Source organism: Cladophialophora immunda, assembly GCF_000835495.1.
Source record: "Cladophialophora immunda strain CBS 83496 unplaced genomic scaffold supercont1.1, whole genome shotgun sequence".
Lineage (NCBI taxonomy): Eukaryota > Fungi > Ascomycota > Eurotiomycetes > Chaetothyriales > Herpotrichiellaceae > Cladophialophora > Cladophialophora immunda.
In genome coordinates this window covers 6,555,603-6,571,311 of record NW_015622541.1, presented here as the reverse complement: position 1 = coordinate 6,571,311, position 15,709 = coordinate 6,555,603, and the positions used below count along the sequence as shown (strand labels likewise).

The following is a 15,709-nucleotide window of genomic DNA, read 5'->3' as shown; positions in this document are numbered from 1 at the left end:
GGCGCCGACTTGTGTCGAGGGGTTGGCGGGATGCCTGGATCGAGTGTTTGAGAAGCCCCTTTGTCCACTGCAATTCACCATATAGACCTCCCTCAGTCTCTGCACCTGTTCCACTCCTTCTGTCCTGTCAATCTTTTGCTCCCTTCACAGCGATCACCACGCCTGCTACCATCCACCCTCCCCGTCCCCTTCCGCGTCGAGTTCGACTGTAGGCAGCTAACCAGTACCCGTGTCCCTACCTGGTTCTGCGCAAACCAGTCGTGTCTTCGTGTACTACAGCGTCTGCGCAGATTTCCAGACAGCCATCATGGCTGAGCATGTCGATGTGAGCAGGTTGTCCCTGCGCTCCGCCCTCCCCATTGACAAACTTGGCAGGGAGCGTCTCCCAAAGAACAGATACTCGAAGCATGTCGGAGAGACAATCTCGAACTGTTTCACGAAGTGCTCAATGACATGAAGGACAAAAGCAAGGAACAGGTAGCAGATTTCTTCAACTCCACCACAGACACTATGGGAAATCACCTTTTACACGTATGCGCAAGTTATGGAGCTTGTACGTTCACAGGACTATGTGTCGCATGGCAATAGATTGACACCATTTCAGATGACGTTATGGACGAGTTACTCAACATTGAATTCCTCGAATGCGATCCCTTAAATCGGCGAGAAAAAGAGACACCCATTCATTGCGCAGTCAAGTACGCCAACGAGCGAGAAGTTGAACTTGGACAGGCAATGGCAAAAATGTTGATCGACGCCGGAGGTGATCCTAGAGTCAAAGACAAACATGGCAGAAAACCTGCTGAGATTTGCACACCCAGAACAGAAGAGCTGCGTGGCATACTCATCAAGGAGGAATATGTTCTGAACGAAGGTCTCCAGAACGCAGATGTCCACCCGGATGAGGCGGACGATGGAGACGCTGGGCCGCCTTCAGATTCGGAATGAATATCGTCAGGTTGAAGACTATACTTGCTGGAACATCGCAAGCTGTCTATGGCACAAGTCTAGCCAAAGTGATGTGCTCGCCCTCAGTCCGAGTCTGGTCTGAAAGCAGCAGAACAAAGTGCTTCCTGGAATATCCACATTCACCAGTCAACGCACGGAGGAATTGGAGATGAATGGACCTACACCTCCCTCACTCGTTTGGAACGTGGACGTGGCAGTTCCCACAGAAGGTCACAGTCCAGGTTCGGTGCTGGTACAAGGGTTCTGACCAAAACACCACCCTTCTGGAATATTTGAAAGACAAGGTCTTCCCTAAAATATCTCCGTCCTGGTGACGGTATGACGGAACTGGACCAAGTTGCAGCTGACCAAGGACTTGGATGGAGCTGTTGACAGCTAAACAATTGAAAACACTAGATTACGCCAAGTCCACCTCCTTCTGATTGTTGACCTTTTGTTTACCCTTGACCCGCGCTCTCCAAGAAAGAATCAGACATATGGCGCACAAGATGCCCAGTCCGTCAAATCCAATTGCCAGATACCAAGCTCCACGATAGCCTTGCAGCTGGTTACGGCCGCCGGAGTTCACATTTACTTCAACAGTGCCCGCCATGCCCAAGCCGATTGAAATACTATAATTGATGACCGTGTTGATAAGGGATGCCGCCAGTCCTTGGTGCTCGGGCGGCATATGGTCAGACAGCACAATATTTCCGGACGGGAACGACATATCCATGCCCCAGGGAGTGATGACGGTCGCTACGAAAGTTTGCGCCCCTGGGTATTATCTTGTCAGCAACGAGCTGCATCCGCAGTGGACAGGACCATTTTGGTGGGGAGGAACAGCTCCTATGGCAGTCGGAGACACTGCTTCTGGGGAAAGCAACTTACAGTAGGTCTGGTGCACCGGCATTGTGGCAAGCAGGATCATTCCGGTCAAGAACGCACTGATGCTGATGAGCATGATCCATCCCGGCTGCATTTTGGCGATCAAAAGCCCGGTGGTTATCGCTGCCATGCATCCGGACAATGCCGTTGGAACGAGCTGGGCAGCTGAGAGCAGAATGGATTGACCCCTTTCGAGCTCCAGAAATTGCCTGAGAGATTCGTTAGCAGAGCACACAACGAGGGCAGACATTCCCGGAGCGAGAACTAACCATAGATAGAATACCCAGACCCCAAACGAACTCCAACCCAGTGCTTCGCATCCGAAAACAAGATTTGTGTCCATTGTGAACGACGACATGGGCAGCAACGGGAACGTGGCCCTCTTCTTCTCAAACCAGAAGAAAGCGACCAGCAACACCACGCCGACGATCAGCAGGACATAAACATAAACCTTGCCCCATCCAGCCGCGGGACCTTCGTTCCAGGCAAAGTTGAAGAAAATCAGACCCAGCACCCCGAGCACGGTGCCGGTGGCGTCCAGCTCGTGGAAAGTCGCCGACGGCCCCGCGACCGGCATGGCAGGGACGACGAAGATGACCAAGACCCCGAGCAGGGCCAGCACCATGGCCAAGACCCAGTATGCCCAGGGCCACCAGACGAACTGAGCGAAGATGCCCGAGAAGACGGCGCCGACGACGAAGCCCACGGGCGCGGTGGCGCCGAAGATGCTGAGCACCATGTTCTTCTTTTTCCCGGGCGGATACGTGCGGGCCAGCACGGCGATGCCGTTAGGGAGCAAGATGGCGGGGCCGATGCCTTGCATGCCGCGACAGAAGGCGAAGAAAATCAGGGAGCGCGAGAAGGCCGCGAAGCCGGCGACCATAGACCACACGGCGAACCAGAAGTAGCCGCCGATGAAGAGCCGCTTGTGTCCGTACAGGTCCCCCCATCTGCCCGCGGGGAGGATGAACGTCCCCACGGTCAGGGAGTAGCCGGCCGCGAGCCACGACAGTTGGCCTGGGTTGGTGGTGTTGAAGGTGCGGCCGATGACGTGCAAGGGGGCGATGGACTGCGCCAGCGCTGACTGGGTCAGGAGCTGTGCCGAGCTGATGACGGCGATGAAGAGGATCTCGTGCGCCGTGGAGAAGGTCGGCGGTTTCGTCGCCGTGGGCACTCGCGACACCGTGTTGGTCAGGCTGGGCTGGCGGTCAAGAGTGATGGTTCTGCTGGTCGTGACGGTGTCGTGCCTGGTCAAGGCTGAGTCCGTCCTCGACGGCCCGCCTTCGGGGTTGGCTCCCATTTCCTTCTGCCCGTGGCTTGAATTGGGATCGAAATATTGAGATATGGGTATTTCAGCCTCCTTTTCTTGTACTGGTTGTTCGAGCCGGTCGCTGTCGTCGCTGTGCGAACCTATTCCACCGCTGTTGATTCCACCGCTGCTCTGTTGCGCGTCGTCTGCTGTCGCCCGCCAGTTGCGTTGAGAGTGATCCTCAGCCATATCAGCTAACCCGACTGGTTCTCTCCCCTTTCAGAGCCTTGTCTGAGAAAGCCCCCCAATTCTGTGAGGTCGACACGCCACACGGATGTGGACTATTTATCTATGACAAAAGAGAATAGAGATGGTGGATCGAGGGTTTTGATTTGTCTGATTGGCGTGACGGCAAAATGACGTTTTATATCGGGGCTCTGGTCTCCAAAGGGGGGGAAAAAAAAGTGTGCAAAAAATGGGGACAATAGATACCGTCTCGAGTTGCTAAAGATTTCGCAGTCCGCGTCCCCGAGCCCTGAATAGTATATTGTCAAATGATATAGAATTCTGGAAGGGAAGAAAGACAAAATGTAAATGTATTAAACAATCGAGGAAGAAGAGCACATGTCTACTACTCCTCTCTCGGATTCATGGACCCAGCCAGCGCCCACACCCGCCGTGGATCGACTTTATACAGAAAGCGCGACCCATATCCCAACACGAGACCTAGCCGGTTTTCGCTCGCTGGTCCGCTCACAGTCTGGCTGGTTGGCTGGTTGCGATCTCAGCCGCGCAGATCCGGAGCGGAGTTCGAAGCCGTTGCGAAGACTTGGTTGTTGTTCACCGTCAAAGCCCTTTGCATGGTTTCGAATAGTACCTAATCAGTGAGGTGGAAAGTACAAAGTACGTAGTTGATCTCGTACTGGGTCCGAGATCCTAGATCCCCGATTCGCAACCGGGAAGTACGACGAGCAGAACGAGGTCTTAGGTAACCGAATTATTTGCAGGGCAGGGGTTCTAAGTGGCAGAGGGTGGTCCCGGCTTTGCCTCTCCTTCCCACTCGGTTCGGCGATATCGGTCGACACAGACAGAGACGTGTTCTCCGTACCAGTAAAAGGGAGCAGAAAGGAAAGAAAATTGAGAGCGGGCGGAGGGTGAAAGGGCACCGTGGCTCCGGCGGCGGAGGGGCCGTGGAAGGAAGGTGAGGAAGAGGATCCACCACTTACCAGCAATAGGCTGCGCTAGTCTATCGATGGGACATCTACGGCTTGCGCAAGCAGGGTGGAAAGAATAGCGATGAGAAGACTTGGTATAGGATACGGAGGACCGTCTTGTCCCGTGAATGCCCGTTGACGTGGTGGATGTTGAGTTGACGTCATGAGAAGCAGCCCCCTTTGATGCCTTTATGGTGGATATTATATTGCCCCATATTAAGGATCCAAGCAGAGCAGAAGAGCAAGAATGATACTCCGGACAGGGACGTGGATTATGAAAGCAGCGTCCCACAAAACTGCAAACAGCGCTGAGATGCCAGATCCATGGCGGAGCATGTTCCGCTTCCTGTGAGAAAAGAGAATACCTACTTGTAGGCGTCTTTCTAGGTCGTGCCTATCCTTCCCTATATTTTTCCTAGATATAGGTTAGGGACCTAGTATATATGTAAGATCTACTCCATCCACACCCCGATTTCCCTTGGTCTTCATCTTGTAAACCTAGTGCACATGCATCTTGTACGAGTGTACCATCTGAATCCTCCTTCCCACAACAGTCCACCCTGAACATCGCTATGGAGAGCTGTTCTTCCTCACGTATCCGTGTCATACAGGTAAAGTCTTCTGATGTTCAAAGCCTTGCTTTTGATTCAACACCACTCCTTGAGTCTCTCATGACTAGTCCCAGCAAATTTGAGCAGAAGGATTGATCTGTGGAGAGACGGTACTGTGGCTCTCACTGGTCTTGGCCTATTAAGTGGCGTTCAAAATGTCACCAAGCTTTGTCAGCCCCAGCGAAACAATAACCCCAGTTCGTGCTTTTGTTCAACCATGCCTGAGACTGGATGACACGGTAGGTCTGAACCATGCCGTACAAGCTGAATCATCCAAGGTATGCAATGCATCCGAATAGCATATCTTGAGCATTGTGGCCCTTGATTGGGAAGTCTCTCCGACTTATGCAGGAGAGCTTTGTCGGCGGTTGGTGATCTCACTGAGCCTGCGCTGTCAATGCATATTCGTACGACTCATGTTCGCAGCCAGCCTGGTAAGCGGATGGGTTATATGAACCTGGGGATACTGTTGGTGAAATGAGCATCAAATACATTCACTATCATCACATCTTTCCCTAGCGCCCCAAGAACATCCATCACTCAACATGACATCGACAACAAAGCTCCCCCCGGTCACACTTTCAGCAGCAGTGCATCCCACTGACCCGATAACCACTACTATCTCCACCATCCCATTGCCAACATCCCTGCTGCCCAATGAAGTGTTGATCAAAGTATATGCTGTCGCTTCAAATCCAAAAGATTGGCTGCATATTGCTGCCACGGGCGTGTCGCTCAATTCCGGAGATGACCTGGCTGGCGTTATCGTGGCCACTGGCTCAAACGTATCCAGATTTCGACCCGGGGATCGGGTTGCTGCTTTCCATCCGATGGGGAAGCCGTACGGAGCGTATGCTCAATACGCCATTGCCCCAGAACATACCGCTTTCCACGTTCCAGAGACCATGAGCTTTGAAGAAGCCAGTACTATCCCGCTTGTCAGTCTAACAGCCGCTTTGACATTGTTTCGAAGACAAGGCTTTGCCGCTCCCTGGGATCCGAATGCAGAGATCAAAAACCAGAGGCCATTCCTGGTGTATGCCGCCTCCACATCCCTCGGCACTTACGCTATCAAGCTTGCAAAACTCGCTGGCGTTACGCCGATCGTTGCGATCGGCGGAGCAAGTAGCGATTACCTCAAGGGTCTGCTCGATCTTCCTCGCGATGTGTTTCTCGATTATCGAGCAGGGGTGCAAACGATAAAAGAGCAGGTCAGACAAGTCGCAGAGGAACAAAAATTGACATTGGAAAACGGGCTTGATGCGTTTAATAATGACGAAAGCTGGGTCCATGTCAGTCAGATGCTTCACCGGGGAACGCTCAGTGTCTTCTCTGGCGCCAAAAGGTACGACGAGGAAGCCATTTCAAAGGACGTAAAGATACTCTACACCTTTGTTGGTACAGGGCATGAAGGTTCCTACAGACACGGAATGCCCAAGCAACCTTCGGCAGAGGATGCACGCGGAGATGTTGACTTCGCCAGGAAATTCTTCGTCTGGCTTGAAGACGTTCTGAGACAGGGAAAGTACTCTGGTCATCCGTACGAAATCATTCCCGGAGGCCTTGACGGCGTGTCCGAGGGCCTAAACAGGCTTAGAGGTGGTCAGTCCAAGGGCAAGAAGCTCGTGTACCAGGTTGAACACGGTGTCGACGAGTAGCGGTCGGGTTAGAATAGCAGTTACACTTATGATGTTCGCCATCTTCCTTCACTACTGCGAGAGGAAGCCCAGCTTTACAATTGGTCAAGGCTTGATGAGCTCACGCTCAATTTATGCTGTTCTCTCTTTTGATGGTCAAGACCCAATTTGCTGGGACTGGGAGGAAAGATGGACTCGAAGAGCGTAAAAATAGAGCACGCGCCTAGCTTGTCCCGAAGCGGATGTGGAAAGTAAACAATGACGTCGAGGCATATTTTCCGTTCTGGTCGCCCCTGAACATACTCATGGTCTCTAGGAAGTTCATCCAATCAATGCCTATGACTTTGTGTGTCGTGCATTCTCTCTGACCAGACTGCCTTGGTCCGACGTACGCCTATCTTGATGCCGCGTGTCTCTTCCAAGGACGGGGGTTCCCCGAGCCAGATTCCTGCTCCCTGGACCACATCCAGGTGCCACAGAACCCTCCGGCAACTAAACCGTCTGGTAGCCAGGCTTGAAAAATGGCACAAAGCCTTCCTGAGCGCATCAGAAAAGCCACCGACATTGGAGGATAAGAAACTAGAGGCCGAACAACCGCCCACGTGGCTAGCGCAAGTTTCTAAAAATGGACGGAGGTCACAGAGGAGATATACAGGCCGTACAAGGACGGCACCGCGAACTCCACTGCCTAAACGACAGCGCAAGTCTTGCTCAACAGCATTGACGCCCCACAGCGGTGACATTCGGTCCATTCCCAATATCGCAAGGGCCGCACACAGTCCAACGATCCAACTGAATGGAGACTACCATACCGCAGATATTGTGCACGAATCAGTATCAGAGACTTATGAAGGATCGCACCGCTGGACGGCTCATACAGTCCATCTCGCCAAAGACTACGAATCTATCATTCGGGATGCTCGGACTATCATTCCAGCGTTCCTAGTGGCAACTTCCGGCCCCGAACACGATAGTCACGGTGATGATTTGGGATCAGAAGAGGAGAGTGATTGTCAAGGACCCAAGTCCCTGATGCACCTGTGTTTGCTCAAGCTATCGCGGACTACCATTGAGCAGCAGAAGCATAATGATGCAAATAAGAATGGATATGATGGTCAACAAGATATCATGGGTGGGCAGCTTCAAGAGCTCGAGGACTATTTCGGGGATTCTGAGAGAGGATGGCCACAGCTAAGAGTTTTAACACGAGCATGTGGAATTTCAATGATTTCGCGCCTGATTGAAGCCCGCGCAATACCCGAACAGACCGCCAAAATGCTTCTCCCTCGCTCGCGTGAACGCCTCCTCTTCTCCGACTTCGTTGAAGCCGTGTCGGAGTCTCTAATTGAGGCATCCTTCAATTCCAACAACTCAGACATCGATTTTCACGACATGCCTGGACTAGATCTTATGTTTCCGCCACCTGACGGTCCAGTCGATGTGTCAAGTCCATGGAGGTATAACCTCAGTATCAGATCGATGGTGCGTGCTCTGCAGACCAGACAAAATCCCTTACACCTGATTTCCCGCCATATAAGATGGAAGCATTTGGCATTTTTCACCATTGTCTGCAGAGAATGTAAATACGACCCCTGTTCACTTTCCTGTTGCCTGCTCGAAGGCGTCTTTTCTCGCGCAATATCTTACCCCCCAATAAGCGACTGGCACACTCTGCGTGGTACGAACAGATGCTCTCATATCGAATATGGAAGCGAATCGACACCGGTGGATGATATTGAAATGAGCAAATCCCTCTGGAAACGGCTCAAAATGACCTTCTATTTCATGCTCTCGCTCTCCTGCGGTGCTAACCCTGGAGCACTTGCAACATTGATTGAGCGGATTTCACGGATGGCTCAAGTTCAGGTGGACCTTGGGCGAGCATGGCAACTACCAGAATTCCAGCAGCTGCTTGTTGCTCAAATATTCTTTGGAGAACTATGTCGTCTCTCTCTCGCCGGTTATGAGGTCCCGGATGATCTCCTACGGAGTTTTGGATCCTTGTTACGCACAATGTCTTCTCCGAGTACAATCTGCAAGGAGCTAGGGGGTACTATCATAGCTCTCTGCCGAGCCTGGAGTGACGTTGAGCGATTGGTGGTGCGTTTATTATCCATAAAATGCGGCGAATGGCAGCAACTTAGCGCCTTGCTTGCTCAGCTTGCCGCCAATGGTGCCATGGAGTATGCTGCCGAGCATCTTGAAGAACCGAGCATCTTATCGTGGGCCTCCGATTTTCATGAAACGGCAGGAAAACATATTAAGAACATTATGGTGGAGCATGAAAACCCATTCGACGTCGGATATCGCTGGGATGAAACTGTAGAGGAATGGGTCGCGAAGACTCCTGCAACCAGGCCGAACACCGAAAAATCATTCCAGGAGATCATCGCGGGTGACCCAAGGCGGGACGAGAATGGCTCAATCGCCGAGCAGATCCCAGGACGGCGCGTCCTTCACCAACATTCACCAACCTGTTCACCATCAGCTATCAATGGGCGACGAAGGACTGGAAACAAGTTGAAGCGGAGGCATCTGTCTGATGACGTTGAGGTGCATATGGATGGAGATTTCGAATACAAAAAAGTCAGGCGCGGAATACTTCCCCAAAGGGCATCGCGCTCAAGCCCTACAGAAACTGCTGGCGACCACATGCCCCGAATGCATGGTCGGCAACATCAACATCTCGAAGAGGAATCCGAAGCCGAATTAAGCTTGCTGCAATAGCAGGCGAGACAACTAACATGCGACATCGGGTGACATGACTGTAGCCCATTGTGTGCCCAAGGGTGATGATGTTCCACGGCCCCTTGCAGAGAACGAGCATTCGTCACCGCGACACCGCAGCGTATTTTTGCAGTTGCACTGCATCCATCCAGGAATTTCTCGTCCGTGCCTGGAATATTTCCTGCAGCACAACACCAGTGATCGTTCAGCCGGAGCTCCGTTGATGGCGACTTCAGGAAAACAGAGGACGTCGACAATCCTCGAGATCCGCAGGCCACGACTGATAGCACGGAAATAGAAAACGCCCAAGGCTGATACAGATTAGATTGATAGCGGGCAGTCGGCGGAACTACTGTTTCAGGATCCGGCAAGTAGGAGAGCGGCCGGCGCGGGGCGATTGGCCCGATTGGTATCGTGGCTGGGCATGCCGGTCGCTTGAGATTGGTCCGACCCAGATCCACCAATCGGAAAAGCGCCTTGGTGGCTTGGCAGGCACCCGCCCGCATCCTTCTCTCTACCACCTTGTCCCTTTCCCTCTCCCTCCTCCCTTTCTTCCTCGATAGAGAAATCACCTCTACGTAACATTGCGTTCACCTACAAGTGCTTTGCTCCACATTCTTGCTTCCAAGGCGATTGAGGATTTAGTGCTTGCCGTATCAGCGCCGTCCAAAGCCATGGAATTCTACTACCAGGATTCATGGGACTCGCTCTCCTTCGCCGTGTCACCTCTTCTTGCCCCCCTTATGCCCTACTATGATTGCCACCCGTTTCTCTCGCCCTTGTCGTTGTACAACGCCGGACATTCCTTCAGTATTAATAGTGGCAAGCTATGGCCTCGGATGATGATCGAAATTACGCGAAGCCCGTCCGGCTCATGGCGCCGATATAGATAAACCAAGCTCACCCCGTCTACCTGCGAGTAGGAAAGCTTCGTTTCAGACCAGGTCGGTACCCCACACAAGTTATATCAGCCACTCATCTAGGCCCTTGGATTCGTCATTTCGCCAAATCTCGAGATCTCGGGTGATTTTAATATCAAAGTGACTACAACCCAGGTCTGGCAGCTGACCCTTGGCATTTTCGTTTTCTTCATCACTTGGGCCATTGCCGCACTCCATATCACCTGCCCAATGCTCGTCTGGTATACCTTGCATTCCCGGTGATCCAAGGCGACTGTCGTCCGCCTGACTGCCTGACGAGCTGGGCTTGTCCTTTACTCTTTCGGTTTTTACTTCTGAGATCGTCGCCGCCGTCAAAATGATGTTTTCCTCTTCTTCCTTCGTGATGGCAACCATCTTTGCGGCCGCGCAGGCTGCTACGACAGGCAATGCAACAACCAGCGGGAACTCGCACTATCAATACGATCCAGCACAAGCCCACCTCGAAGGACTCAACGGGACCATCTCCCACTCATACCTTGGGGCAATGCTGGGTGTCGTTGCCTTGCTTCTCGCCTATTCACTGACCTTGCGGCTCAATGCCCACATTCGACACTTGGCCTCCATGTCTGGCGCAGGCGCTCTTCGGTACTTTTCTAGCGCTTCGCCTGCCATCAGTCTGGTTAAGAGCAAGCTGCTATATGCTCCAATCCTCTTCTATCGACGGGCCCGAGAGATCAGATTTTCTCGTCGTGTTACTTTTGGGACTGTTCCAACACGATTGCAAACTTCATTCATACTTTCGGTGGTCATTACAAATTTCTTCCTCTGCACCTGGAATATCCCATGGTCGAAACCCGAGCAGCAGCTTTTGCCTGTCCTCAGAAACCGAACTGGGACCCTGGCGGTGACCAACTTGATCCCAATCATGGTCATGGCGACGGTGAAGAATCCATTGATATCGATGCTGGACATTTCGTACGACACTTTCAATTTGATGCACCGCTGGTTTGGTCGTCTGGCTATCTGTGAAGCCATTACTCATGTTCTGTGCTGGCTCATTCCAAAAGTGCAGTCGAGCGGCTGGGCTGCAGTGAAGACATCATTGGACAGTCCTTTCATCTACAGTGGCTTGATTGCCGCTATCAGCCTCGTATTCATCTTGTTGTCAAGTCCAAAGGTGATTAGGAACCTGGCGTACGAATTCTTCCTGCACCTACATGTTGTCCTTGTGGTGTTGGTACTAGTATTCCTCTGGAGGCACCTTGAAGGTGTACCTCAAAGGGGGTTGTTGCTTGGGGCTGTCATAATTTGGGCCACGGCAAGGTCTCTTAGACTTGTGACATTGGTCTACAGAAATGTTGGGAGAGGTGGCACCAAAGCCAAGTTTGAGCCGCTGAACGGTGGCGTGGTGAAGATCACACTCACGAGCCCAAGACCCTGGACGTATCGACCGGGCCAATCGCTGTATCTGACAATTCCTTCGATCGGTTTATGGACAGCGCACCCCTTTTCCGTCGCGTGGTCCGGGATTGAAGATCCTTTGAGCAGATCATCTTCACTCAGATCAAACTACAGCGAAAAGCGACCGGCGATCCACATATACTCCAAGGACATTGAAAAACGTGGAGAAGAAACAATATCCTTGATCGTCAAAAAGCAAACAGGCATGACGAACAAACTCTGGCATCGTGCAATGACGGCCGGGGCAGGTCTGGAGCTCAATGCGTTGATCGAAGGACCGTACGGAAACGAGCGCAGCATGTCAAGCTATGGGACAGTGCTCCTCTTTGCAAGTGGTGTCGGCATTACGCATCAACTTGGATATGTCAAGGAGCTTGTGGAAGGATACGGCCATGGTACAGTGGCGGCGAAACGAGTCACACTTGTGTGGGTTATACCGACAACGGAATGTCTGGACTGGATTCGACCATGGATGCACGAGATTCTATCCATGGAAGGACGGAGAGAGGTGCTCAAAGTTCTCTTGTATGTCACTAGAGTCAGCCTCAGCCAGGTTATCCGAAGTCCAAGCGAACACGTTCAGATGGCGCGGGGGAGACCGGATGTGGAAACCCTCATTGCGAGCGAGGCCAGGCAGAAAGTCGGCTGTATGGGAATAAGTGTCTGCGCAGGTGGAGGGCTGGCAGATGAAGTCAGGCGTGCATCCCGGGCGATGCTTGACAATGGCGTAAATGTGGACTTCATTGAGGAAGGCTTCGGGTGGTGATGGAAGCAGAGGAGTTGGTCGTTTTCTTCTTTTCCTTTTGGCTGGATTGCGCCGTATAGATTAGACTTGGTCGGATATTCTTTAGCTCACCGAGTTCTTTTGTCAACAAAATGAACAAGAATGTATTTGATTCTCAGTACGGCCAGGACCAAGAGTGGAAGGCGATTGGTGAGGGCCGCGTGTGGGCAAATCTCGCAAAGCTTACAAATGCGGCAAACTGGGCAAACTAAACAAACTACACAAACTTTAAGGGAACAAACCTACCTACATCATGGCCATCTGAACAGGTTGATCGTGTGCCTGCCCGTGTTTCCATGACATCCACCCAACAAGCTGCGAGTTACGAGTCACTCTGCTTTTCTCCATTGTGATCGCCTCGAATTCGACAACCTCCTAGATCTTCTTTGGTCATCCCTGCTGACATCGACACCGAATCGTTCGTGTCCCCTGGTTCGACACCGAGAGACAAACAATGTTCTTCCAAGTAGGGTAGCCGTTTCAAGACCGCAACCCTTTGCTCAACACGCTTCCGGTCGTTGTTGACGGTCGCACGATCTCGGGGAAATACTAGAGAATACGAGCATCAAATCCACCATCTTCCTCACGTCTGGGCTGGACCGTCGCCGTTGCATCTGCACCAAGTCCTATGAATTGTGACTGTCACTGGCGAACTGCAAAGCAGCAATAGCCCTCTTGTTCAGACAGTTCCTAGGCTATACATTCCCTGTATTCGTTGCATACAAATCTTGAGATTGCCATTGGTACTGCCATCAACTCCACGATAGGTCGTCACGTATTTTCGCGCATCCCCAAACATCTCAACATGCCACCCCAGCGAAGAAGAGCTGGCGGCCATGACAGTGCCAGGACGACGGCATTCGGAAGAGCTTATCCCAATTTGCAGAGAGCCTTGCTGTTGTCATGCGAAGTCGGTCCGTTTCTTCTCATCGCCACCATCTTGACAAGTGCTGGTGTCTGGAAGCGGCCAATGTGGCAGAGAGCCTTGCTATGGCGAGCGGCGCTCTGGAGTTTTCTCTCAAGGTGGATTCTGGTTGGTTGCGCTATCACCTGGACCTGGAATGAATGGGGTCAAGAAGAACAACGCGAACAGACAGACGATCTTCAACGGGAGCAGCGCCGGGACGAAGGACACGAAGATCAGCAGCAACAAGCGCAACACCCAGTTCATAACGTCAATTGAATAGGTCTCGATGGGTTAAATGGCTCCGGTTCAAGTTGAGGCAACTTTTGGTAACACATCCCTGATTCCCTCACGAATCACTACTTCGCACCTGTTATCGACGAACATCGCTCTTCCTCTGAAGCCACCACATCCAGACGATCGAAGCCCAACCCTATGTCGATATGTCTATAATTTCAGCAGGCTATGCCCATGAGGGCCGTTGTTACTACTCATGGCCTCATCAACATTATAGGAACCAGATAGAGTATAACGATATCCGGAACCTCTCGGTTCAGGGCGGCCCTACCACCATCTTTTCCGACCGAATCCATGCTTGAAAACGGACGCGCCAGGAACACCTAGAGATTGTCTGGCGTTTCATCTGCCGTCCATGAGGGCCTTCCTGTTCGCAGATTCGACTTATTTGTCGATGAGGGGCGGCCTTTACCACGCATGTCCAGAAAATCCTGCGCACGGAACGGGCCTCGTCATCTACCACTCATGGCCGCCCAACAGGGGAAAATTTCAATCTCTTCTAAGTGGACGACTGATCATCTCTGCGGAGGTTTCTGTCATATCGCACTCTCTTGCAGGTTCACTGGACCAATGGGTCACGGACCGAGGGTGTCTCCCTCCCTGCCACGCATACATAACTGACTTGCTAATACCGTTACTGAGAGGAGCGCACCGGACACGTCACGGTATTTATAATAATATATCAACTTTATGACTCCTACCACTACGTCTAAACGGATTTTGTCGTCCTCTTTAGTCACTGTCTCGCTAACGCGGCCCATCTATTTCCTAAAGTCGCCTTTGCTGTGATAATCCTCCCAGTCCACGTAGACCTGGAACTCGGCATAGCAGGTCTCTTCATCGCTCTCCATCTTGTTCGTGTATTGCGCCTCTTCCTCCGAGATGAGGACCTTGGGCAAGTTGCCACCCTGGCTGGCGGCCTCGGCCAGCAGCTGGCCCTGGCAGGCATGTTCCATGCTGGTGAACAGGAAGGCGGCTTCGTCGACGGTCTTGCCCACGGTCAACAGGCCATGGTTGCGCAGGATGCAGGCCTTGTTGGTCGGGCCCAGGGCCTTGGCGATCTGGGCGCCTTCCTCGCTCGCGAGCACGACGCCGCCGTACGAGTTGTAGACCGAGTGCGCGTTGTAGAACTTGCAGGCGTCCTGCGTCAGCATCTCCAGCGGCCGGCCGAAGACGGACCACGCCTTGCCGTAGACGGTGTGCGCGTGGCAGATGGCCGTCACGTCCGGGCGGGCTTTGTGCACTTCGCTGTGGATCAGGAAGCCCGCGGCGTTGGGCGGGCGGCTGGTGTTGCCCCCCACGACCTTGCCCGCCAGGTTCACCGCGATCATGTCGCTGGCTTTGAGAAGGCCGAAGTGCACGCCCAGCGCTGTCTCGCGGTTAGTACGCCGCTGTATATTGTCCGGAAGAGGGGGATGTTTGGCGGGAAGACGTACGGTTCGTCCAGAAGACTTCGTGGTTCTCCGGATCGCGCACGCTGATATGTCCTGAAATGCCCTCAACGAATCCCTCTCGTGCCCAATGACGGAAAGCAGCGGCCATGTGCTCAAGTTGCCATTGGCGTTGGGCGGCGAAGTTGTCGAATTTGGGTACACCGGGCAACATCACGTCGCCGTGGGAAATGGCCGCGAGGGGCGACTTGTCCTCCATCCCGTGGACATGTTCTTCCTTGCCGGGAGTGACGGACTTTGAGGCCACGGGGCCGGAGGGGAGGAGGTCGCTGATCGCAGAAGGGGCCATCTTTGACAAAGGATATGGGTCGGGGAGGAGACGAGGCTAGGATAGAGAAAAGTAGACAATAGGAAGAAGCGACGAAACGGAGAGGAAGCTCAACTTTGCACAAGCCAAACGCCTGGATATTATGGGGGCGCAAGATGTCTTCTTAAAGAGTTGATGTTAGGTTGAATCGCACCTGATATGGGAGGGAGAAGGATGCTTGGTACAAGATAATAGTCTGAAGGGCGTGAAGGGATCCGATGGCAAAAAGATAGACGTCTCATTGGAGCGAGCGAGGGGCACTGATGGATGGGCGCATGGAGAACTCCGCCCGCCCTTCGACTGGGTCTTTGATGGCTGGATCAGCACCGTATTGGGTTTGAGTGCGAGTC

The 15,709-nt window shown here is 52.7% G+C and overlaps 7 protein-coding genes across 7 annotated transcripts; 5 read left to right on the top strand and 2 right to left on the bottom strand.

Moving 5' to 3' along the window:
• The first annotated feature begins 51 nt into the window (after positions 1 to 51).
• Positions 52 to 1,703, top strand: PV07_01931 (uncharacterized protein). Its single transcript, XM_016388512.1, has 3 exons — positions 52 to 325; positions 376 to 553; positions 605 to 1,703. The coding sequence occupies exons 1-3, from the start codon at positions 308 to 310 to the stop codon at positions 946 to 948; spliced, it is 540 nt and encodes a 179-aa protein (XP_016255440.1). The 5' UTR covers positions 52 to 307; the 3' UTR covers positions 949 to 1,703.
• On the bottom strand, positions 1,277 to 3,725 carry PV07_01930 (uncharacterized protein). The gene is made up of 3 exons (XM_016388511.1): positions 2,106 to 3,725; positions 1,840 to 2,045; positions 1,277 to 1,725 (listed from the first exon to the last, which is right to left on the bottom strand). Exons 1-3 carry the CDS (start codon positions 3,332 to 3,334, stop codon positions 1,367 to 1,369), a joined length of 1,794 nt encoding a protein of 597 aa, XP_016255439.1. The 5' UTR covers positions 3,335 to 3,725; the 3' UTR covers positions 1,277 to 1,366.
• Positions 3,726 to 4,805: 1,080 nt separating this feature from the next.
• PV07_01929 (uncharacterized protein) lies at positions 4,806 to 6,684 on the top strand. Its single transcript, XM_016388510.1, has one exon. It carries the CDS (start codon positions 5,456 to 5,458, stop codon positions 6,566 to 6,568), a length of 1,113 nt encoding a protein of 370 aa, XP_016255438.1. The 5' UTR covers positions 4,806 to 5,455; the 3' UTR covers positions 6,569 to 6,684.
• Positions 6,685 to 6,949: 265 nt separating this feature from the next.
• On the top strand, positions 6,950 to 9,274 carry PV07_01928 (uncharacterized protein; the record flags this gene model as incomplete). The annotated part of the gene is made up of 1 exon (XM_016388509.1): positions 6,950 to 9,274. One exon carries the CDS (start codon positions 6,950 to 6,952, stop codon positions 9,272 to 9,274), a length of 2,325 nt encoding a protein of 774 aa, XP_016255437.1.
• Positions 9,275 to 10,347: 1,073 nt separating this feature from the next.
• On the top strand, positions 10,348 to 12,552 carry PV07_01927 (uncharacterized protein). The gene has a single exon (XM_016388508.1). It carries the CDS (start codon positions 10,532 to 10,534, stop codon positions 12,380 to 12,382), a length of 1,851 nt encoding a protein of 616 aa, XP_016255436.1. The 5' UTR covers positions 10,348 to 10,531; the 3' UTR covers positions 12,383 to 12,552.
• Positions 12,553 to 12,690: 138 nt separating this feature from the next.
• On the top strand, positions 12,691 to 14,293 carry PV07_01926 (uncharacterized protein). Its single transcript, XM_016388507.1, has one exon. It carries the CDS (start codon positions 13,206 to 13,208, stop codon positions 13,581 to 13,583), a length of 378 nt encoding a protein of 125 aa, XP_016255435.1. The 5' UTR covers positions 12,691 to 13,205; the 3' UTR covers positions 13,584 to 14,293.
• On the bottom strand, positions 14,178 to 15,670 carry PV07_01925 (uncharacterized protein). The gene is made up of 2 exons (XM_016388506.1): positions 15,038 to 15,670; positions 14,178 to 14,970 (listed from the first exon to the last, which is right to left on the bottom strand). Exons 1-2 carry the CDS (start codon positions 15,339 to 15,341, stop codon positions 14,363 to 14,365), a joined length of 912 nt encoding a protein of 303 aa, XP_016255434.1. The 5' UTR covers positions 15,342 to 15,670; the 3' UTR covers positions 14,178 to 14,362.
• Positions 15,671 to 15,709: the final 39 nt, after the last annotated feature.

Bases quoted from the DNA above. Each gene is read 5' to 3' on its own strand.
- PV07_01931 (XM_016388512.1), top strand. The intron at 554-604 runs GTACGTTCACAG...ACACCATTTCAG, and splicing joins ATGCGCAAGTTATGGAGCTT to ATGACGTTATGGACGAGTTA.
- PV07_01930 (XM_016388511.1), bottom strand. From the start codon at position 3,334: ATGGCTGAGGATCACTCTCAACGCAACTGGCGGGCGACAGCAGACGAC. The intron at 2,046-2,105 runs GTTAGTTCTCGC...CGAATCTCTCAG, and splicing joins GTCTGGGTATTCTATCTATG to GCAATTTCTGGAGCTCGAAA. The intron at 1,726-1,839 runs GTAAGTTGCTTT...GATAATACCCAG, and splicing joins GCCGGTGCACCAGACCTACT to GGGCGCAAACTTTCGTAGCG.
- PV07_01929 (XM_016388510.1), top strand. From the start codon at position 5,456: ATGACATCGACAACAAAGCTCCCCCCGGTCACACTTTCAGCAGCAGTG.
- PV07_01927 (XM_016388508.1), top strand. From the start codon at position 10,532: ATGATGTTTTCCTCTTCTTCCTTCGTGATGGCAACCATCTTTGCGGCC.
- PV07_01926 (XM_016388507.1), top strand. From the start codon at position 13,206: ATGCCACCCCAGCGAAGAAGAGCTGGCGGCCATGACAGTGCCAGGACG.
- PV07_01925 (XM_016388506.1), bottom strand. From the start codon at position 15,341: ATGGCCCCTTCTGCGATCAGCGACCTCCTCCCCTCCGGCCCCGTGGCC. The intron at 14,971-15,037 runs GTACGTCTTCCC...ACCGCGAGACAG, and splicing joins CGAAGTCTTCTGGACGAACC to CGCTGGGCGTGCACTTCGGC.